We start from the raw sequence: 16,065 nt of genomic DNA, 5'->3' as shown, positions 1-16,065 counted from the left end.
TTAGTTACCTATTATAATTTTGCATATTGATTGATTTGTTCTTTTTATTTACTTTGAGCATGTTTCACCCGAAATTTGTCTCAAGCAGCAGTGGTCTGAACCCGAACGAAAATAATGCAATAAGAACAGCGCAGCAATTACAGCGCCGAAAAATGCACTACGACTCGAAAACGAACCTAGATCAGTTATCGTCAAAAGCAAAAGACAAACAATAATTCGGGCAAGAGCGTTTTTCTCTGCCACCCTTCTTGGGAAAACTCGCTTTTGTATACATTTATTCTGGTAAATATTCGGTCATGCTCTTGTGTGTGACGGGTTTTCTTTGTGGTAAAAGTTGGCCGCAAGAAGGAAAATTTCGGTTAACTTACCATTAAAGCAATTGTGGAAACTGGGAAGTTATTCAGTTCATTATATTCTTCTCATTTAGTGCAAAACACACACCAGCCAAAAAAGGGCTACACAAGACGAAACATGGGCGCTAAATGGGACGAATACGGTGCATGAAAAACATGTAGACCATCAGTTAACTCTCTGAAATACTATTCAATTCCCTCGATGCTTTCTGGGTATAAGTATCATCATGTATTCCTGTGAAAAGAAGGAAAGCGTAGCAGCCTGTGTTTTTCATAAATAAATGTGTATTACCCTGAACGCGTTTACGTTGGCTTAAGTGGAAACACATCCTTTTATTTCGGCATATTTTGGGTCAACCTAACTAAACAGTAAACAGCTATGAGCTAGACGTTTTCTGCTTTTAGGGGCTGATCAGAGAAATTTTTTAAGCCATAGCGTTCATAAGGCTGGCGTGCAAGGAACAAAAACTTTGTCACGCATTCGAGGGCCTACTCTTAAGCTTGACGCCTAGGTGCTTATGTTTAAGAAGTTCGGAAAATAGGGTTTTCGATCTTACCACAAGCGGCACTGGGATTTACAGGGTGTCCGAGCTAGCATTAGCCCGGGTTTAAAAATACGCCCAGGCAATCTAAGGCGACGCGGTCAAATGCATACTGCTCGCTATTGTATGGAGAAAGTCACAGGATATTTTGTATTGAGCATAATTGCATAATCAGCGGAGAATAAATAACCAACTTAGCAAGCAAAGAAGACAGGCGAAAAAGTCCAATGAGAAGGTTGTAGAACAGTTCGCAAAACGTCCGAAAGAACAGGTTTTAACTTTCCATCTATTACGTATTAGCTTTTATTTCATTCATTCCAGATGCACGCGAAATACAAAAAGATACCACGTGACATGCCCGTTCGCGCCGCGAATGCAGTGCTCTCAAGCGTTCCGTGTAGGATCGAGCAGATCATTTTGCCCTGCGCGCTGCCGCTTAAAAGGTGACGGGGCAGCGACGCAGCAGCTGCTTGCGTGATTTACGCCAGCGGTATGCTTCCCTTGCGCGCATGATGATAGCGACCATCAGACACAGCCCTTATCGCTTGCGCTCGCGTAATCGCTCAGCCAACGCCTGCGTCGCTGCCCTGTCCCCTTTTAAGCGGCAGCGCACCGCGCTAAACGATCTGCTCTTTCCTACACAGAACATTTGAGAGCACTGCAATCGCGGCGCGCAAGCGGGCATGTCACATGGTATTTTTTTTTTCACAATTCGCGGGCATCGTGAGTGAACAAAAAAAAAAGTTGTTGCGCAATAGATGGAAAGTTATAAACTTTTCATTCGGACGTTTTGCGGACCATTCTACGGCTTTCCCTTTGGACGTTTTAGCCTAGCTTCGTCGCTTGTGAAAATAGATAATTAATTTTGACTAGTTTTTCAATTAGGCTCAATACAAAAAATACTGTGAATTTCTCTATACAATAGCGAGCAGTATGCGTTTAGTCGCGGTGTATTAGAGTGCAGCGACATATTTTTAAACCCTGCCTAAAGTTGGCTGGGACACCCTGTATATTGCTTGTAATACGCATAGAGCCACTTTTTTCTTATTCAGAGTCATACCTCAACATGTAAACTTTGTATCAAATGCCCCAACTGCTTGCGGTAACCAAAGGACTGTAATATGACAAGACAATTTTTAAAACCTGCACAGTCCATGTCCAAATTTCGTGGACAGAAGTTCTGAAAATTGGAAAACTCTTGAGATAGTGCTATAGAAATATTCAAATAAATGTTTAATTCTTCCAATATTAAGCAAAATCTTTCTTTTATACCATTTCTATCACTTGGATCGAGAAGTTAAGACTACCAGACACAATCGGGAACGGTTTTGACGATAGAAAAAACGTAATAACAAGAAAATAAAAGAGTACAACGAGAGATCTGCGGATATATTGATTGGTATAGTGAAAGCATACAATGTAAAAAAAATTGCGCTCATGACTTTTTCCGCGCTGAAAATTGTACTTTCCCAGAATTGTTGGGTATGCAACTACAAACTATCCGATTGGTACACCGTCTCTAATTACAAAAACCAAATAATTTGCGTCAAGTTAGTAACAATGGTCTCGAGACGCCGCCATGGAATACACCTGAAGTGACACTCAAAACATCTCATCAGTCAGCTCCCACCACGAACCTTAGAGAGCTGTTTACAGAAATCCATAAGCACGACGTCGATCTGACCCTATATTTGGGGTTCAAGAGATTGAATATGCGCCGTTGGCAACTGTTGCCTAGCACTAGACATACCCTGTCAAAAAACGTGTTATTCAGTTGACAGCAGCTTATATTACGCGAAAATAAATTTCTAATATAGTAAATGAACATGGCGCGTTCGGGAACTAGAACAGTCATTACCGAGCCGGAGTGTTATAGAAGCCTTACTTGCTGATAGCGCTCTCTCGAACGTTATGTTTTCACGCAGAGTTATTGGTTCGGCTACATGAACTCTGCGTGCAACCCCATAATCTACGCCTTCAGTAGTGCGTCCTTCAGGCACGGGTACAAAGAACTCCTCTTCGGAAGTGCTGTTGAAGTCGTCAGTGCGGAGGGTAAGACAAGGGCTGGCCTAATGCTGCATATTTTTCAACGCTTCATTGGTCTGTTGCTGAAGCACAAAGCATGTAAAGCGATATCTTCTGTGGAGTCACAAAGGAAAGAAAAATGGCAACAAATAGTACATCTGCATGCATGAACATTTTCATAGGTCTTCATTGCAGGAAGGAGAACAAAAAAAGCTTAACTGGAAGTGGACACATCTTGCTGAATGTTTCCTTAGCGCGGCTGAAGTAGGGGGAGTAGCCTTGGCATCTTTTTCACTAAATAGATACTATTAGTTGAAATTTAACACGGGGTTCGCGGTGGTGGTCCTGTGGTTTGACCATACGCCTGTGATGGTCACGGCTTGAGTGGGTGCTGAAGAGCAATTACGCATTTATCATAAATATGCTGCACCTTCAAGGAATACCCTTAACATTGGGTCAATACAATACCCACTTCGAGTTGTTGATAAACTCCCTCTAACCCTACCATGTGCTAATCGTCGCGGTTAGATCAGCTGGCAGAGCAACTGCCGCGTACAGGCGGTGGTTCTGGGTTCGCACCCCGTACTAGGACGAATTTTTCTTCAACTGGGAAGTCTCTCTGAAACTGTATAGCTTGCCTTCGCAGCCGTATGGCTTCGCCTGGGTGGATGTTAAACAGTAATTACTCGCTGATTACAAATATACTCTACTAAAACATGCTAGCTGAAAAACTGGAGGGGACACTTCAGTTTCACCTGAAGGGAATGACGTGACAGCGTTAATGGGCTAATGAACATATATGAGCAATTGATCATTCCCTAGATTACATTCATAGAACGCTTGGAGTCCTCGTACAACTCCCAGCGCAGTCGGGCAGCGGTTAATCGATGATCCAGCGCCCCGGCAGGTGGACACAGCCACCGGTGGGGCTTGTGACACCCAGGTTGCTCTTGCCAAGCAATCGGCCGCGACCAATCCTCAATTTCACCGCCACATGTTGCGGTGGCTAGTTTGCTCCCAGTCCGGATGGCTGGTTGTGGTGACTTCACATGGTCACGTGACCTAGGCGGCCCGCATAGGCTGCTTCAATGTTGATTTGGTGCTCACGCCGCCGCCGACGATGACGTCCGGCTTTAGGCTGAACGGGACCCTTAACGTTATCACGTTGATATGTTATCGCGTCGAAGTTCTACGCAGCGCCCAGCGCTGCTCAGCGTAGAAGAGAACGTGTTTGAAGAGCGTGAACTCACGCTGTGGTTAGCCTGGCCTTGGCCGCGCTTTGTTCTAAACCATTTTCCCGCTCATCTTGCATATAAACCATCCCTGAAATAACTTGGTGGAGCGTGTCGGGAAGTCTTGGACCCCTCAGAACCTCGACGAAGCGGACGCTTGGCGGGGTTCCCGCCTGACCATACAGCCATGACGAGCCACGACGGAGACGGTGACGTTTCGCACACGACTGGAACGGCTCGCAACGCAGCTCGCAAACATCAGGCACCGGTCAGTTCCTGACCGCACGAGCGTACGTGAGCCTAAAACGTTCTCGGTCTAATCGATGAGGATGTGGAAGATTGGCTGGCGCACTACCAATGTGTCAGCGACTATAATGGGTGGGCCTCAGACATGCAGCCCGCCAACGTGGTCTTCTCTTTGAACGGCACTGCGCTACTGTGGTTCGAGAACCGCGAACACACATACCTACATGCAACAAGTTCGTGGACGAAATCACTAATTGCTTTCGAGACTCCACATCTAAGAAACGAAAGGCGGAACATACCCTTTCCAACGAGCGCAGTTGCCTGGGAAAACTTCCACAGCTTATATCGAGAAAGTACTGAGGCTCTGCCGAATTGGGAACAGGCGCATGTCCGAGGAAGATAAGGTTGGCCATCTGTTGAAGGGAATTGCTGAAGGTGTTTATTGCGACCACCAAGGACACCCCCGCCAGTACCACAGATGTTGTTCAGCACTGCTGCAAGTTTGAAGCGTTAATAATGCGGCGAATTTTACCTAAATTTGGAGGGCTTTCTAACGTTAAAACAGTCGCCAGCACTGACTATATACTGTTCGTGATGTCCTTGCCTCACTGGTTCGCAGAGTTGTCAGTGCAGAGCTCACTAAGCACTTGCAAGGCGACGGCGTACCACCTGTCTACAACGAATACGCTGTCCAGCCACTGCAAGCTCAACCGCCAGCCTTGTGGTCCTGTCCGCCAGAACATCCGCGCTACTCCTACAGTAAGCACCGCGCCTTTGAGCCTCTGAGCACCCGGTTTTCATCACAAACGGGCGTGCGCCCTGCACCTCCTCCCGTCTATTGACCACCGTCCGCTTCCGATGGTACCTAAACTCTTCGTGACTTGCCGATTTGTTACAACTGCGGTCGTCGCGGACACACCGCGTCGTTTTTTCAGCGCCGACTACAGCAGGGCGCAGGCTCTTGGACCCGATCTTCGCCGGTTTTCCGGGAGAACGCTGCGTGGAAACAAACCTCCTCAGCAACTACCCAGCTGTGGCGCCTTTCGGAGTGACTCTCCCGCTTCTGACCACAGCTTCACATCATCAACCCCGCACCGAGGCCGGCCTCGTCACCACGCTGACGCTCGCCTTCGCCACCGCCAGGAAGCTAGTAGGAGTCGCCGATGGAAGTGAGGTCGCGGCACAGTGATCTTCGCCAATTCCTTTGCCTGCTGTGACGTTGAAGAACAAAGTGCATGCTAGTGTAAACGGTGCTAATAATTTCGCTTTAATGGTCCCTGGTGCGCAGTCTCAGTCATGTGTCTGTGCTTCCTTGGGAGCGAAGTGCCAGCTTTCGCGGAATTAAGGGAGAATATTTGCGCCCTGTGGGTCTCTGCTGCACGTCAGCCGCCATCGATGGCCAAATTGTTTTGGGTTGAGGTAACAGTTTTAGCACGGGTCTTGAATGATGTCAATTTTAGTATTGGCTTTCTGCATGATTTTGGACTAATGGTAGATTACGCAGCCGGCAAAATTTCTCTACAGTGCAATATTCGGTCTGCTTTTGTGATGAATCACCTAACCCCAATCACAGAGCACTTTATATCACCAACGATGTCTTCTTATCAGCTCTGGCGGCAATGTTTGTGCCTGTCCACTACTCTGGCGCCCGAACGTCAACAAAGTCACTCTGGTCGGACGTGGAGAGGGATTTGTTAATCATCCGGTCAATATTTATGCTGTTTGTCAGGATGCCTGCTCGGTGGCGGGTTTGGAGACAAAGACCGAATGATAAGGACTTCATAATCGTCAAATGTAGCCAACTTGAGGCCGTAGGGTAAACAAACAGATTCCGACGAATTATTCACAGTCCACACGCGGAAGCAACCAATTTTGCATCCTGGTAGTAGCACGAAACGTAAAAGAGCTGACTAGGCGCGCGACGCATACCACTTGACCTGCGGGGATAGGAAGACGTTCAAGTTTTTCAAATCTCCCCCGTTGGTTGATTCCCGACCATGCGCAGTAGCTTCGCTCTCAATCATGCCCGGTCATGCGCCTTACGCACTTCCCTTTAAATTCGTCGTTTTCATCAGCATCCAAACATGCATGGAATGATTAAAATTGTATGCCATCGCGGCGCGCTCGGTAAGTTTCAGCGCCTTACCGTTCGCTATAACCGAATGGTGCGGCCGAAGTTCGTTTTATCTGAGATGCATTGCCATTGCCCTAATAAATTGTTTGACACTAGCTCAGCCCGCGGTCGTAATAATCGAGCATTAGTTATGTCTGCGGCCGATATATATGGGCTAGACTGTATTATGCTTTTAAGCGTATGCTTTAAAATACAGCATAAGACCATCGATTATAGCTTTATCGACAATCTTAGCATGGGAGTCAAGAACAAGCCTACGAGGTGTGTTCAAAAAGAAACTGAACTTTTGCTGTGGCATCTTTATTGCTTGCTGTGCATCATTTTCAGTACAAGCGCCCTAAGAATAGCCCCTCTACTGGCAATACACCGTTGCCATTGTCTTTGGAATGCCTGCTGGAACGCACTTTCTGAGGTGGAGCGCAGGCCTCTTGCCGAATTGTCCTGAACCTCCTCTATGGTTTGGAAACAACGTCCTTTCGAATTGGTTTTCAGTTTAGCAAACACAAAAAACTCTGCCGGGGCTTGGTCCAGAGAATACGGTCGATAGTGCGCAACGGCATTGGGATGTTTTGCTAGATAGGTGCGTGCAAGGAGCGCGCGTCTGTCGGTGTATTCTCATGATGCAACATACTAGTCTGGTTTGCTCACATTTCAGGCCTCTTGTTGGACAAAGCACCCCTGAAACGCTCTAGAATTCCCTAGTAGACTTTCTTGTTTACCCTCTGACCACTTGGGATAAATTCCTAATGGACAATTTCTTTTCAGTAAAAAAAAAAAACATAACCAACATCTCCTTGATCATTGTCCTATTCATGCGTGCATTTTTTGGACGAGGGGACCCTTTCGCGACCCATTGCCACAACTGCACCTTCGTTTCAATATCATAGCCATGTCACTTGGCCTGCTATAATGTACTCAACAAAGTTTTTAGTGTAACTGGCGGTGGCGAGCAGTTACTGGCTGATTTCAGCATGGGTCTATTTCTGATCGTCAGTCCGCAACCGCGGCACGAATTTTGTACTGACAGGACGCAGCTCATGTTTTTCACTAAAAATTTGATGGCATAATCATACGGCGATATCCAATTCGTCAGCAATTTCTCGAATTATTAAACGACGATTTTGACGATTCACAGCATGAAATTTCTCCACATGGTCATTATCTATTGATGTGGAATGTCGTCCAGGCTTGGGATCGTCCCCGACCGACAGAGCGCTTGAACCACTCATAGCACTGCGTGCGACTGATACAGTACTGCAAGTCAGCTTGGCTAGGGAATTGTAAGTCCCTTTGAAAATTTTGCAATGCTTGTAGCAAAAGTTCCAATAGACAAATTTCTTCAAAGTCTTTCATTTTAACTTTGGCACTAATTCGACGAATAGCGTGTGCACGTGCTCATTTCTGCGGCTGCAGCTCACCAACTAACAAGGAGAGCTAAACTCAGCAAAAGGATGCTTGTTGTCTAAACCTGCCGCTACGTGCGCTCAGTAACCACAGCGCGCTCTCTCTACCGGTTGGTAAATTAGATCAAAAGCTCGGTTTCCTTTTGAAACACCTCGTACTTCTTAAAGGATCATTAAGTCCGCGTACTCTGCTGAAGGCTTCAAAAAAAAAAAACAACGGTTTTTATTGCATTAAGTTATAAAGAACTACACAGAATGCTTACTACATTCGAATATGCGAAAGCACACATTTGTGCTACGTAGAAGAGGACGATGAGCGGCCAGTGCCACCGGATAGAGTAGATGAAAGTTGATAAAGTGTGGTGCAAGCTGTGCAAGCTGGCCGAGAAAATGCTAGCCACACGATTGTCATGGTGGCTAGAGCAGCACGGTTTTTATCACCCAGCACAAATCAGCTTTCGTCCATTAATTGGTACAGAGGACGGGTTGGCTGTCTTAGCATCTGCAGTTTTGTCATCTACCCGCAGCCGCAATGTGCGTACTGTTTTAGCAATGGACGTTTAAAAGGCATATGACAACATTAGTCATGCAGCCATTCTGAACTCCATTGACATGCTTCATTTCCCTCTGAGAGTGCGTAGTTTTGTCCAATCATTTTTGGAAGGCAGAAAATTTGCAATACGCCTCAGCGGCGAAGCGGTCGGATCATTTGTTCCTCTCTGCGGCGTGCCGCAGGGATCAGTATTGTCGCCGACGTTATTTAATATTGCTTTCATCCCGCTTGCTGGGCGCTTAGGTGACATCCGTGACATAAAATTTCTTCAGTACGCTGACGACATCACGGTGTGGAGTACTCACCAAGATCTCCGTACTCAGGAGGCTGCCCTTCAATCTGCCTTGGATGTTACCTGTAATTACGCATCATCCATCGGACTTCAGCTATCCATGCATAAAAAAACATACACGTCAGTCGCCAACCGCTGGGGACGCCGTAAACTTGATGCAAGTTCAATTCGTCTTTGTCTATCAGGCACCGAACTACAGGAAAGTCCGAGTGTAAAAATCCTTGGCTTAATGATTCATCAATCAGGATCAGCGACTGCATGGCTTTCTCAGGCAAAAAGGCAGCTATTCAGACTGTGTTTGATTAGAAGAATTGCCCCTAAAACTGGTGGCGCAGGCTCGTTCGTTGCACAGCAATTGGTGAGGGCAGTTCTGCAGCCACGTATTGTTTATCAAGCCCAGCTTCAACATCTTACAAGAGCCCAATGGGATCGCCTTGAAGCCGTGAACCGAGAGGCTATGAGGACCATTACGTGCCTTCCGCGCATCACACCGGTCATAGCCTTACAAGAGAATGCGCAGCTCAGTACCATTGATGAGCTGCTGCACAAGGGCCGTGAAGCGCGCAGCGTTAATGCCAGTCTATCACACTCCACGCATGCACTGAGGACTTATGCAACGTCACACTCCATTCTTCAGCCTCCAACGCCAGTTCTTCCCCCATGGATGTTTGTACAGCTCAGCGACAACAAGCAACAGATAATCGCCGGTCAACATCTGCTCATTCGGCATCGTTGCTTGGCCAGAAATTTGAGGAACAAGATGCTTGCCTGCCTGAAGGATCCATTGTTGTCTACGTAGACGCAAGCATACAAGACTGCAAAGCAATAACAGCTATCTACTGTCCGTGCAGACCTGCCCTGAATCAAACCTCTTGGTTTCAGCTTACGGAACCCCCTTCGTCCTTTTGTGCTGAGCTCGTTGCAGTTCAAGAAGCACTCTGCTCTGTGGCCGACATAACTATGCTCCCTGCGGCCCTTGTTTTCATCCGCACTGATGCCTTTCAAGTTGTCCGGCTGCTACGACGTGTTCGCCGCTGTCCCACGTTATGTCAGGACATCCACCGGCTCGCAGCACGCATCCCGCAGCCAGTTACGTATTGAGTGGGTCCCACGTGGTCTGCTGACCTATTAAAGCCAGGCAAATGTAGGGACCCGCCTTGCGAATACAAACTCATCACCGCCTCGGCTCCTTCATTTGGACAATTTTACCCTCTTTTCATCAAGAAAGGAACTCCTCCGGCGCCGCACGCGTGCTCTCATCCCTCCGTGTGCGGTAACCCTCCCCAGCGGTCTTACCCGTGCAGAAGAGATTGCGCTTAGCAGGATCCGGCTCGGGGTTGCCCTCACACCAGTCATCACTCGGAAGTGGCCTCAGTACCGAGAATTGTTTCCTCGGCCAGGGTGTCCGATATGTAAACACGAGGACATTGATGCCGACATTCATCACTTACTGTGGGACTGCCCAGCACTCAAGACTACAAGGACCCGGCACCTGATGGTAGCAGGTCTTTCACCAAGCAACCCTGCTTCATACATTGCCTAGACGCAGGGACCGCACCATCGTTCTCTTCTGAACTTCATCAAATCAGCTAACCTTTTTCCATTGATTTAATCTCTACTACATCATTCATCACACCTTCACCCATCATTGATGCCCTGGGGCAATAAATTTCGCTTTAAAAAAGTGTGGTGTAGAATAAACTGTTCAATAATCCTAGTAGTCTCGCGCAGCGGTTTTTGAAGCTGATCTGTTCGGGACGCCAGTGGTTAGACTCCCAGTCGCGGATATTGGTGTCATTTCTTTTTCGTGCCTATTTTGTCTATGCAGACGTACATCAGCAATAGACTTTTCTTCTAGGCTCTGGACATATGGATCAGTGCTTTTGCACTAAAAAGAACATACCAAGCATGCACCGTCCACAGCGTGCATGCAAGCACCTCAACGCAGCGAGCAGAGCGCATCCCTGTAGCACAAATGGGTCTCTGAAATACGGGCCCTTGTGGGCCCGGCACGGGCTGCGCATGGGGGTCCGACGGGTGATATGTGCGAGGTTTGCAACTCGGCATCGGGCGGCACCAACAAGGGCAGGCCAGTGGGCTTGCTACATAGCCCCAGCAGAGGACCCCTTGGTCAGCGTGCATAAAAGGGATAAAGGGGTCTTTTCTCGGCCCCATTTGCGACCCGACGGCCAGTAATGGGATTCTCAGGGGAGACCTTCAGGGGGGCTAGGTGGCAGTGCAGCAGGGACACACATGAGGCAACCCATGAAAGGTCCTCAGAGAAAACCGCCCACTTTCTCTTCTGAACCGGTCCGCTTTCCCTTCGGAACCCACCCCGTTTCTACTCCCGATTAGAGACTCCGATTCCTACGTGTCACAGCCATTGTTCTCACTATTATAGCCCCGTAGGTGCACGGCATGTTTTGCCCATTGGACCAGAACCGCGAGCTCTGATGCAGGCCGGGAGAGGTCTTTGGACCGTCGCAGGTATTACGCGATAGCGTAAGGATCTCGTTCAGCTGAAATCTCGACATCCGCCGTCGTCAGGTGTCAGTCGGAAAAAATCCCATAATTCCTGCAACCAAAAAAGAGAAAAAGAACATAGCGGGCTTTTGCGTTTGAACCAATCCCACTGGGTGGCAAGTGGGCACGCTGCGCATAGGCCACGAAGGGTCTTTGGCTCAGGCGTGATTGAGGGGTACCCATTGAACGTCTTGTGAGGTGTATGACTTCGCCACGTGCATTTGGGATTTTTCACGAACTTATAGTGATGAAAAAATAATTAATATGCTTGTCGGGCGTCATAAATTGCGCAGAATAAAAAGGCGGTGTTATGGTGCTTCACTGTACTCAAACAAATGGTGCGTATCTCTATGAAGTGGCGTAGTATGTTGTGCACTTTAACCATTATACTGATTGATGATTGCTAGGTTAATTTATGATGTTTAACGCCCCGAAGCGACTCAAGCTATGAGGGACGCCGCAGTGAAGGGCTCGGGAAATTTCGTCCACCTGGAGTTCTTTAACGTACTCTTAGATCGCACATTACACGGGCCTCTAGAATTTAGCCTTCATCGAAATTCGACCGCCGCTGTCGGGATCGAACCCGCATCTTTCGGGTCAGCAGCCGGGCGGTATAACCTCTGAGCCACCACGGCGGCGATTTGTAACTGATTTATTGGTAACTGATAATTGTGATTCGTAATGTGAATGGTAACTGTGATTGTTATCGATGATCGTGATCAGTAATTTGACAGTGGATTGGTAATCGCTAAGAAAATAGAAATAAAAGGAAAAGAAAGACGAAAAGGAGGAGAAGTCACTACCGAGAACCTTAATGAGTGTAAGTTTAACGTCATATGACTGGAAATAACGGCGCACAATAGAAGACAGGGCGAACGAGAAGATATGGACAAACCAGGCGTCACATGAGGCTGGCCCTATGCATGGGCAATACTCAGTATGGTGAATGTACCTCACCCTTTGGTATTTTAATCAATAACGTTCTGCTAACCTGCATGGCAAAATTGTTCCAGCAGTGGCATGTAAAGAGGTTGCTGCTATAAACTATAGTTCGGACGATTCGAATGCTTGTGTGGTCATCCTCCTTTACAGCACATTCCGCAGCATCGTTGCGAGATGTTTGTTGAGGGCCTTGAGCCGCTTCCCCTGAGGACGCTTCTCACTGGGATGCCCTCACACGTATGCACAACACTCCTCTGAGAAATAATAATAATAATAATAATAATAATAATAATAATAATAATAATAATAATAATAATAATAATAATAATAATAATAATAATAATAATAATAATAATAATAATAATAATAATAATAATAATAATAATAATAATAATAATAATAATAATCTTTTTTTTGGGGGGGGGGAGAAATGGCGCAGTATCTGTCTCATATATCGTTGGACACCTGAACCGCGCCGTAAGGGAAGGGATAAAGGAGGGAGTGAAAAAGAAATGCAAATCATACAGCTAACTCCAGTCACATCATCGTGAAGGGTAAGAAATTTCGATGTACAACTTGACTGAAAGTTTTGCGATATTTTTTCCTCTGAGACGCTAAGACCCTTTCTCAGCTGTGCAAGCTACAAATGACTGGTTAAGCAAAAATACTGAACTGTTCGAAAGTTGTCGTTGACCTAGGCGGTTCCAGTAGTTAGAAAACAGAGTGATTTCAAATGAATACACGACATCGCCGTCATAAAATTCTTCTTCACCATCCTGGGCTCCACGGCCTACCGTCTGTGAACGTTATTGTGCACCACTGTCTTTCGCAGCCAAGTCCTTCATTATTGAGACAGGGACGATGTGGCCCCACAATCTTTGCATTCGATGTGCGCGTAGGATGGCGTTGTCATCTTTTACCGTCGATTGATCAACTAAACATGAGGAAAGGCGCAGAATACTGTACGCCGAAAAGACAACGAGGACGGGCGAGTGTCATCGCGTGTTTTAGCGGCTTCCTTCGTCGCCTTACTTTATCCCCCTGCAGGCGAGAAAAAAAAGCGCGGGAAATTCCAAAAGAAGCGCGGGAAATGTGGGGGAGCATTTCTGCACGAAGTGAACGGGCAGTGACCGGGCACAGTGAACAAGAGCCAGTTAGAGCCTCGTCGCCATATCATGGAAGCGTTGCTTGGGAGGGGGGGAGGGGGGGGCGGCATAAATTGTTCGGTAGTCGGTTGCAGAGTGAGCACCTTCTCACCATATCATGAAAGACGCTGGCAGGGACAGGACGGAGGCACCGAGGAGCCGCCAGGGAAGGAACAAAGTTCGACAGAAAAGCGGGGATAAAGATTTTTTGTTGCAAATTGACGCAGGAAAAGCAGGAACGGAGGTGGCGAGACGAAAGAAGAAAAGCTTAAAAAACAATTATCGTAAAGGTGTGCCAGTCGACTGAATTTTCTGCAAGAGTTGTTTGCTTCGTTTGTGAATTCCCGCCTTTTATGAACACGAACTGCATTCAACCCTTGCTTAGCCCTTTCATTCGCGACTTAGGGTACAGGCAGAGAAGACGTCGTAGTGGCAAAATGTGTCCATGCCCAGCCCATGCGGTACCGTGACAGGTATTGCTCAGAGAGCAGACAGACTGTGAAGACCATAGTTCAGACTTAGTATTTCAGACGTGGGACCCATGTTGACTGGAGACGGGAGTACTAGCCCTTTGCTCGCACAAAACCACTGCGGCTTCATCACGGTGATGTAGGCTGCCCATTTTGCGGTTACCCACACTTCGCCATAATATAACCCGCATATATGCCCGCATGCATCTGTGGTGGGAGCTATGCGGGCTGTCCAGACTGTTTAAAGGGGCTCTGAAACGCATTCCGAGGAAAGCACATTAACTCACTTAATCACTGCACTGTGTTGCCACGAAAACCAGAGCAAAATAATACTCTTTTACACGCAGCAGACAGTCCGCAATCACGCGCGAAAGTTGTCACGCCCTTCCCGGCGACATTTTCATGCTCCCACTCTCCTCCGTTGCTCGCACCTACGTATACAAGTTGAAAGGTGGCGATTGGTTAATTCTTTCAGAAGTCAGGAAGCTACTGTGGTCGCAGCTTCGGCAGTTTAGCCGCTTAGCTCCGGCGGATCGGGAAGCTCCGTTTCAAAAGGAGGGCGGTCTGCGGAGGAGCGTTTACCTTCCAGCGTGCAAAAAGTGACGGGAGGAGAGGGAAAGGCGCGAAGACGCTGAAATTTAAATTTTGACTACAGATAACTCAGCTTCTACGAAGCGCATTTAAAAAAAGTCCTGTTGGACACTGATCGTGAAGCGGCGTGCTTCAATATCCCAGGCATGCCGCAACTTTATTACCGCCTTTAGTTATCACTTTATTTAACACAGCGCCTTTAAGCCCATGCATAGCCTACGAGGGTCCCATTCTGGTATGACATGGGCAGCCCTAGTGTTTTGTGCCAGCACTGCACACACAGGGGATCCATGTAGGTTTATTGGAGGCAGCCGCCAGCCCTCATTGCCCATGTCGCAAGCGCATGGGCCGCCACCGTGTGCTCCTGGGGCAGCTAACGAAGAGGAGCGAGAATGCCCCTGTGACGTCAGTGGTCAAAGAATGAGAGATCTACCCTCTGAGGGGGTGTGCATAAATTGCTTTCACTCGTACTACTCAGTTTAACTACGTTAAAACCCTGTCATTTGCCACATGAAACACAGCGTGATAAGCCAAGATTAGAAAGCCGACAGTAAAATACCAAGACGATGGCCAACATTTATGCAGTTCTGCTTTCGTCCGTTTATAGAATTGAGGCCTATATTCTGTGATTTTTTCTTCAGAAATTGCTTGTGAATTCCTTGTGAATGCCATTACAGTCCCTGCGAGCCCGTACAGGTTTTCACCGAAGCATACAGATTGACGCACGTAACTTTTCCTCTGCCTTTCTCTTACGGTGGAGTCTTCTTACTTTCATCGTCTGTCATTTTTTTTTGCGTTTCTCAAAAGCTTTCCCAAATGCAAAAATAAACGAATACCCGGCTGTTGTGTGGAAAATCACAGAAAAACAATTTAATAATTACTTTTTACTATGGGTGATTCCGTTTTCTCAATGCTAGACGACGTCTGCAAACCTTGACATCGGGGAGACGACAAAAAGTTAGTACGTCGTTCCGTGCAACTATATGTGCAAAGTAACTTCCGTGCTGCCTAGGCGACGTGCAGTGGCAACACGAAACACGACATTAACCAATAAGCATAAATATTTTAAAACTATAGTTGAGACCACAAAAGTGGTTTTGAGAATATATATATATATATATATATATATATATATATATATATATATATATATATATATATATATATATATGAGATAAAACAGATGATATCTACCACAGATACCAGCAATCACTTTTCCATGCAGCAGCATTATCGAAGGCATCGGCAATGGTAGCGTAGTGGGGTCCTGCCAGAGACAGCGAGATAAAAACGTTTAATGCATAGAATGATTGGGTGGGTCCCCATTCCTGGAGACCATTCGCTTTTGCCGCCGCTCTTGCCGGGTTAAAGTTACATATTTAACTATTCATTGCAGTCAGTCCAGTACATAAAATGTAGTATATCGACCTCCAGCGATGCAGCCGGATTACTCGGAATGCATCAATTTTAACAGTATTGCGCAGCCGTTCTCTCTGCCCTGACTTTCTTTGCTAATTTAAAAAAATTCTTGCCAAAACCTCAAACTATGGCCGCGCTATTGCATGCGTCATTACATCAAAATACCCACAAATAACTGAGGCAACATTTTCATTT

The 16,065-nt window shown here is 46.9% G+C and overlaps 1 protein-coding gene across 4 annotated transcripts in view; it reads left to right on the top strand.

Moving 5' to 3' along the window:
• LOC144124613 (melatonin receptor type 1C-like) overlaps nt 1-16,065 on the top strand; it is an 81,747-nt gene that overhangs the window by 46,445 nt on the left and 19,237 nt on the right. For 3 of the 4 annotated variants that reach the window (XR_013313238.1, XM_077657408.1, XM_077657409.1), the window contains one exon: nt 2,821-2,947. The exons of the other annotated variant lie outside the window; for it this stretch is intronic. Coding sequence is in view for 2 of the 3 variants with exons in the window: in XM_077657408.1 (XP_077513534.1) it covers nt 2,821-2,947 (127 nt within the window). In the remaining variant the exon portion in view is untranslated. The remainder of the gene's footprint in view (nt 1-2,820; nt 2,948-16,065) is intronic. 4 annotated transcript variants of the gene reach the window in all.

Source organism: Amblyomma americanum, chromosome 3 (assembly GCF_052857255.1).
Source record: "Amblyomma americanum isolate KBUSLIRL-KWMA chromosome 3, ASM5285725v1, whole genome shotgun sequence".
NCBI lineage: Eukaryota > Metazoa > Arthropoda > Arachnida > Ixodida > Ixodidae > Amblyomma > Amblyomma americanum.
Note: the sequence above shows the minus strand (reverse complement) of the source record. Positions and strands in the feature narration are given on the sequence as shown.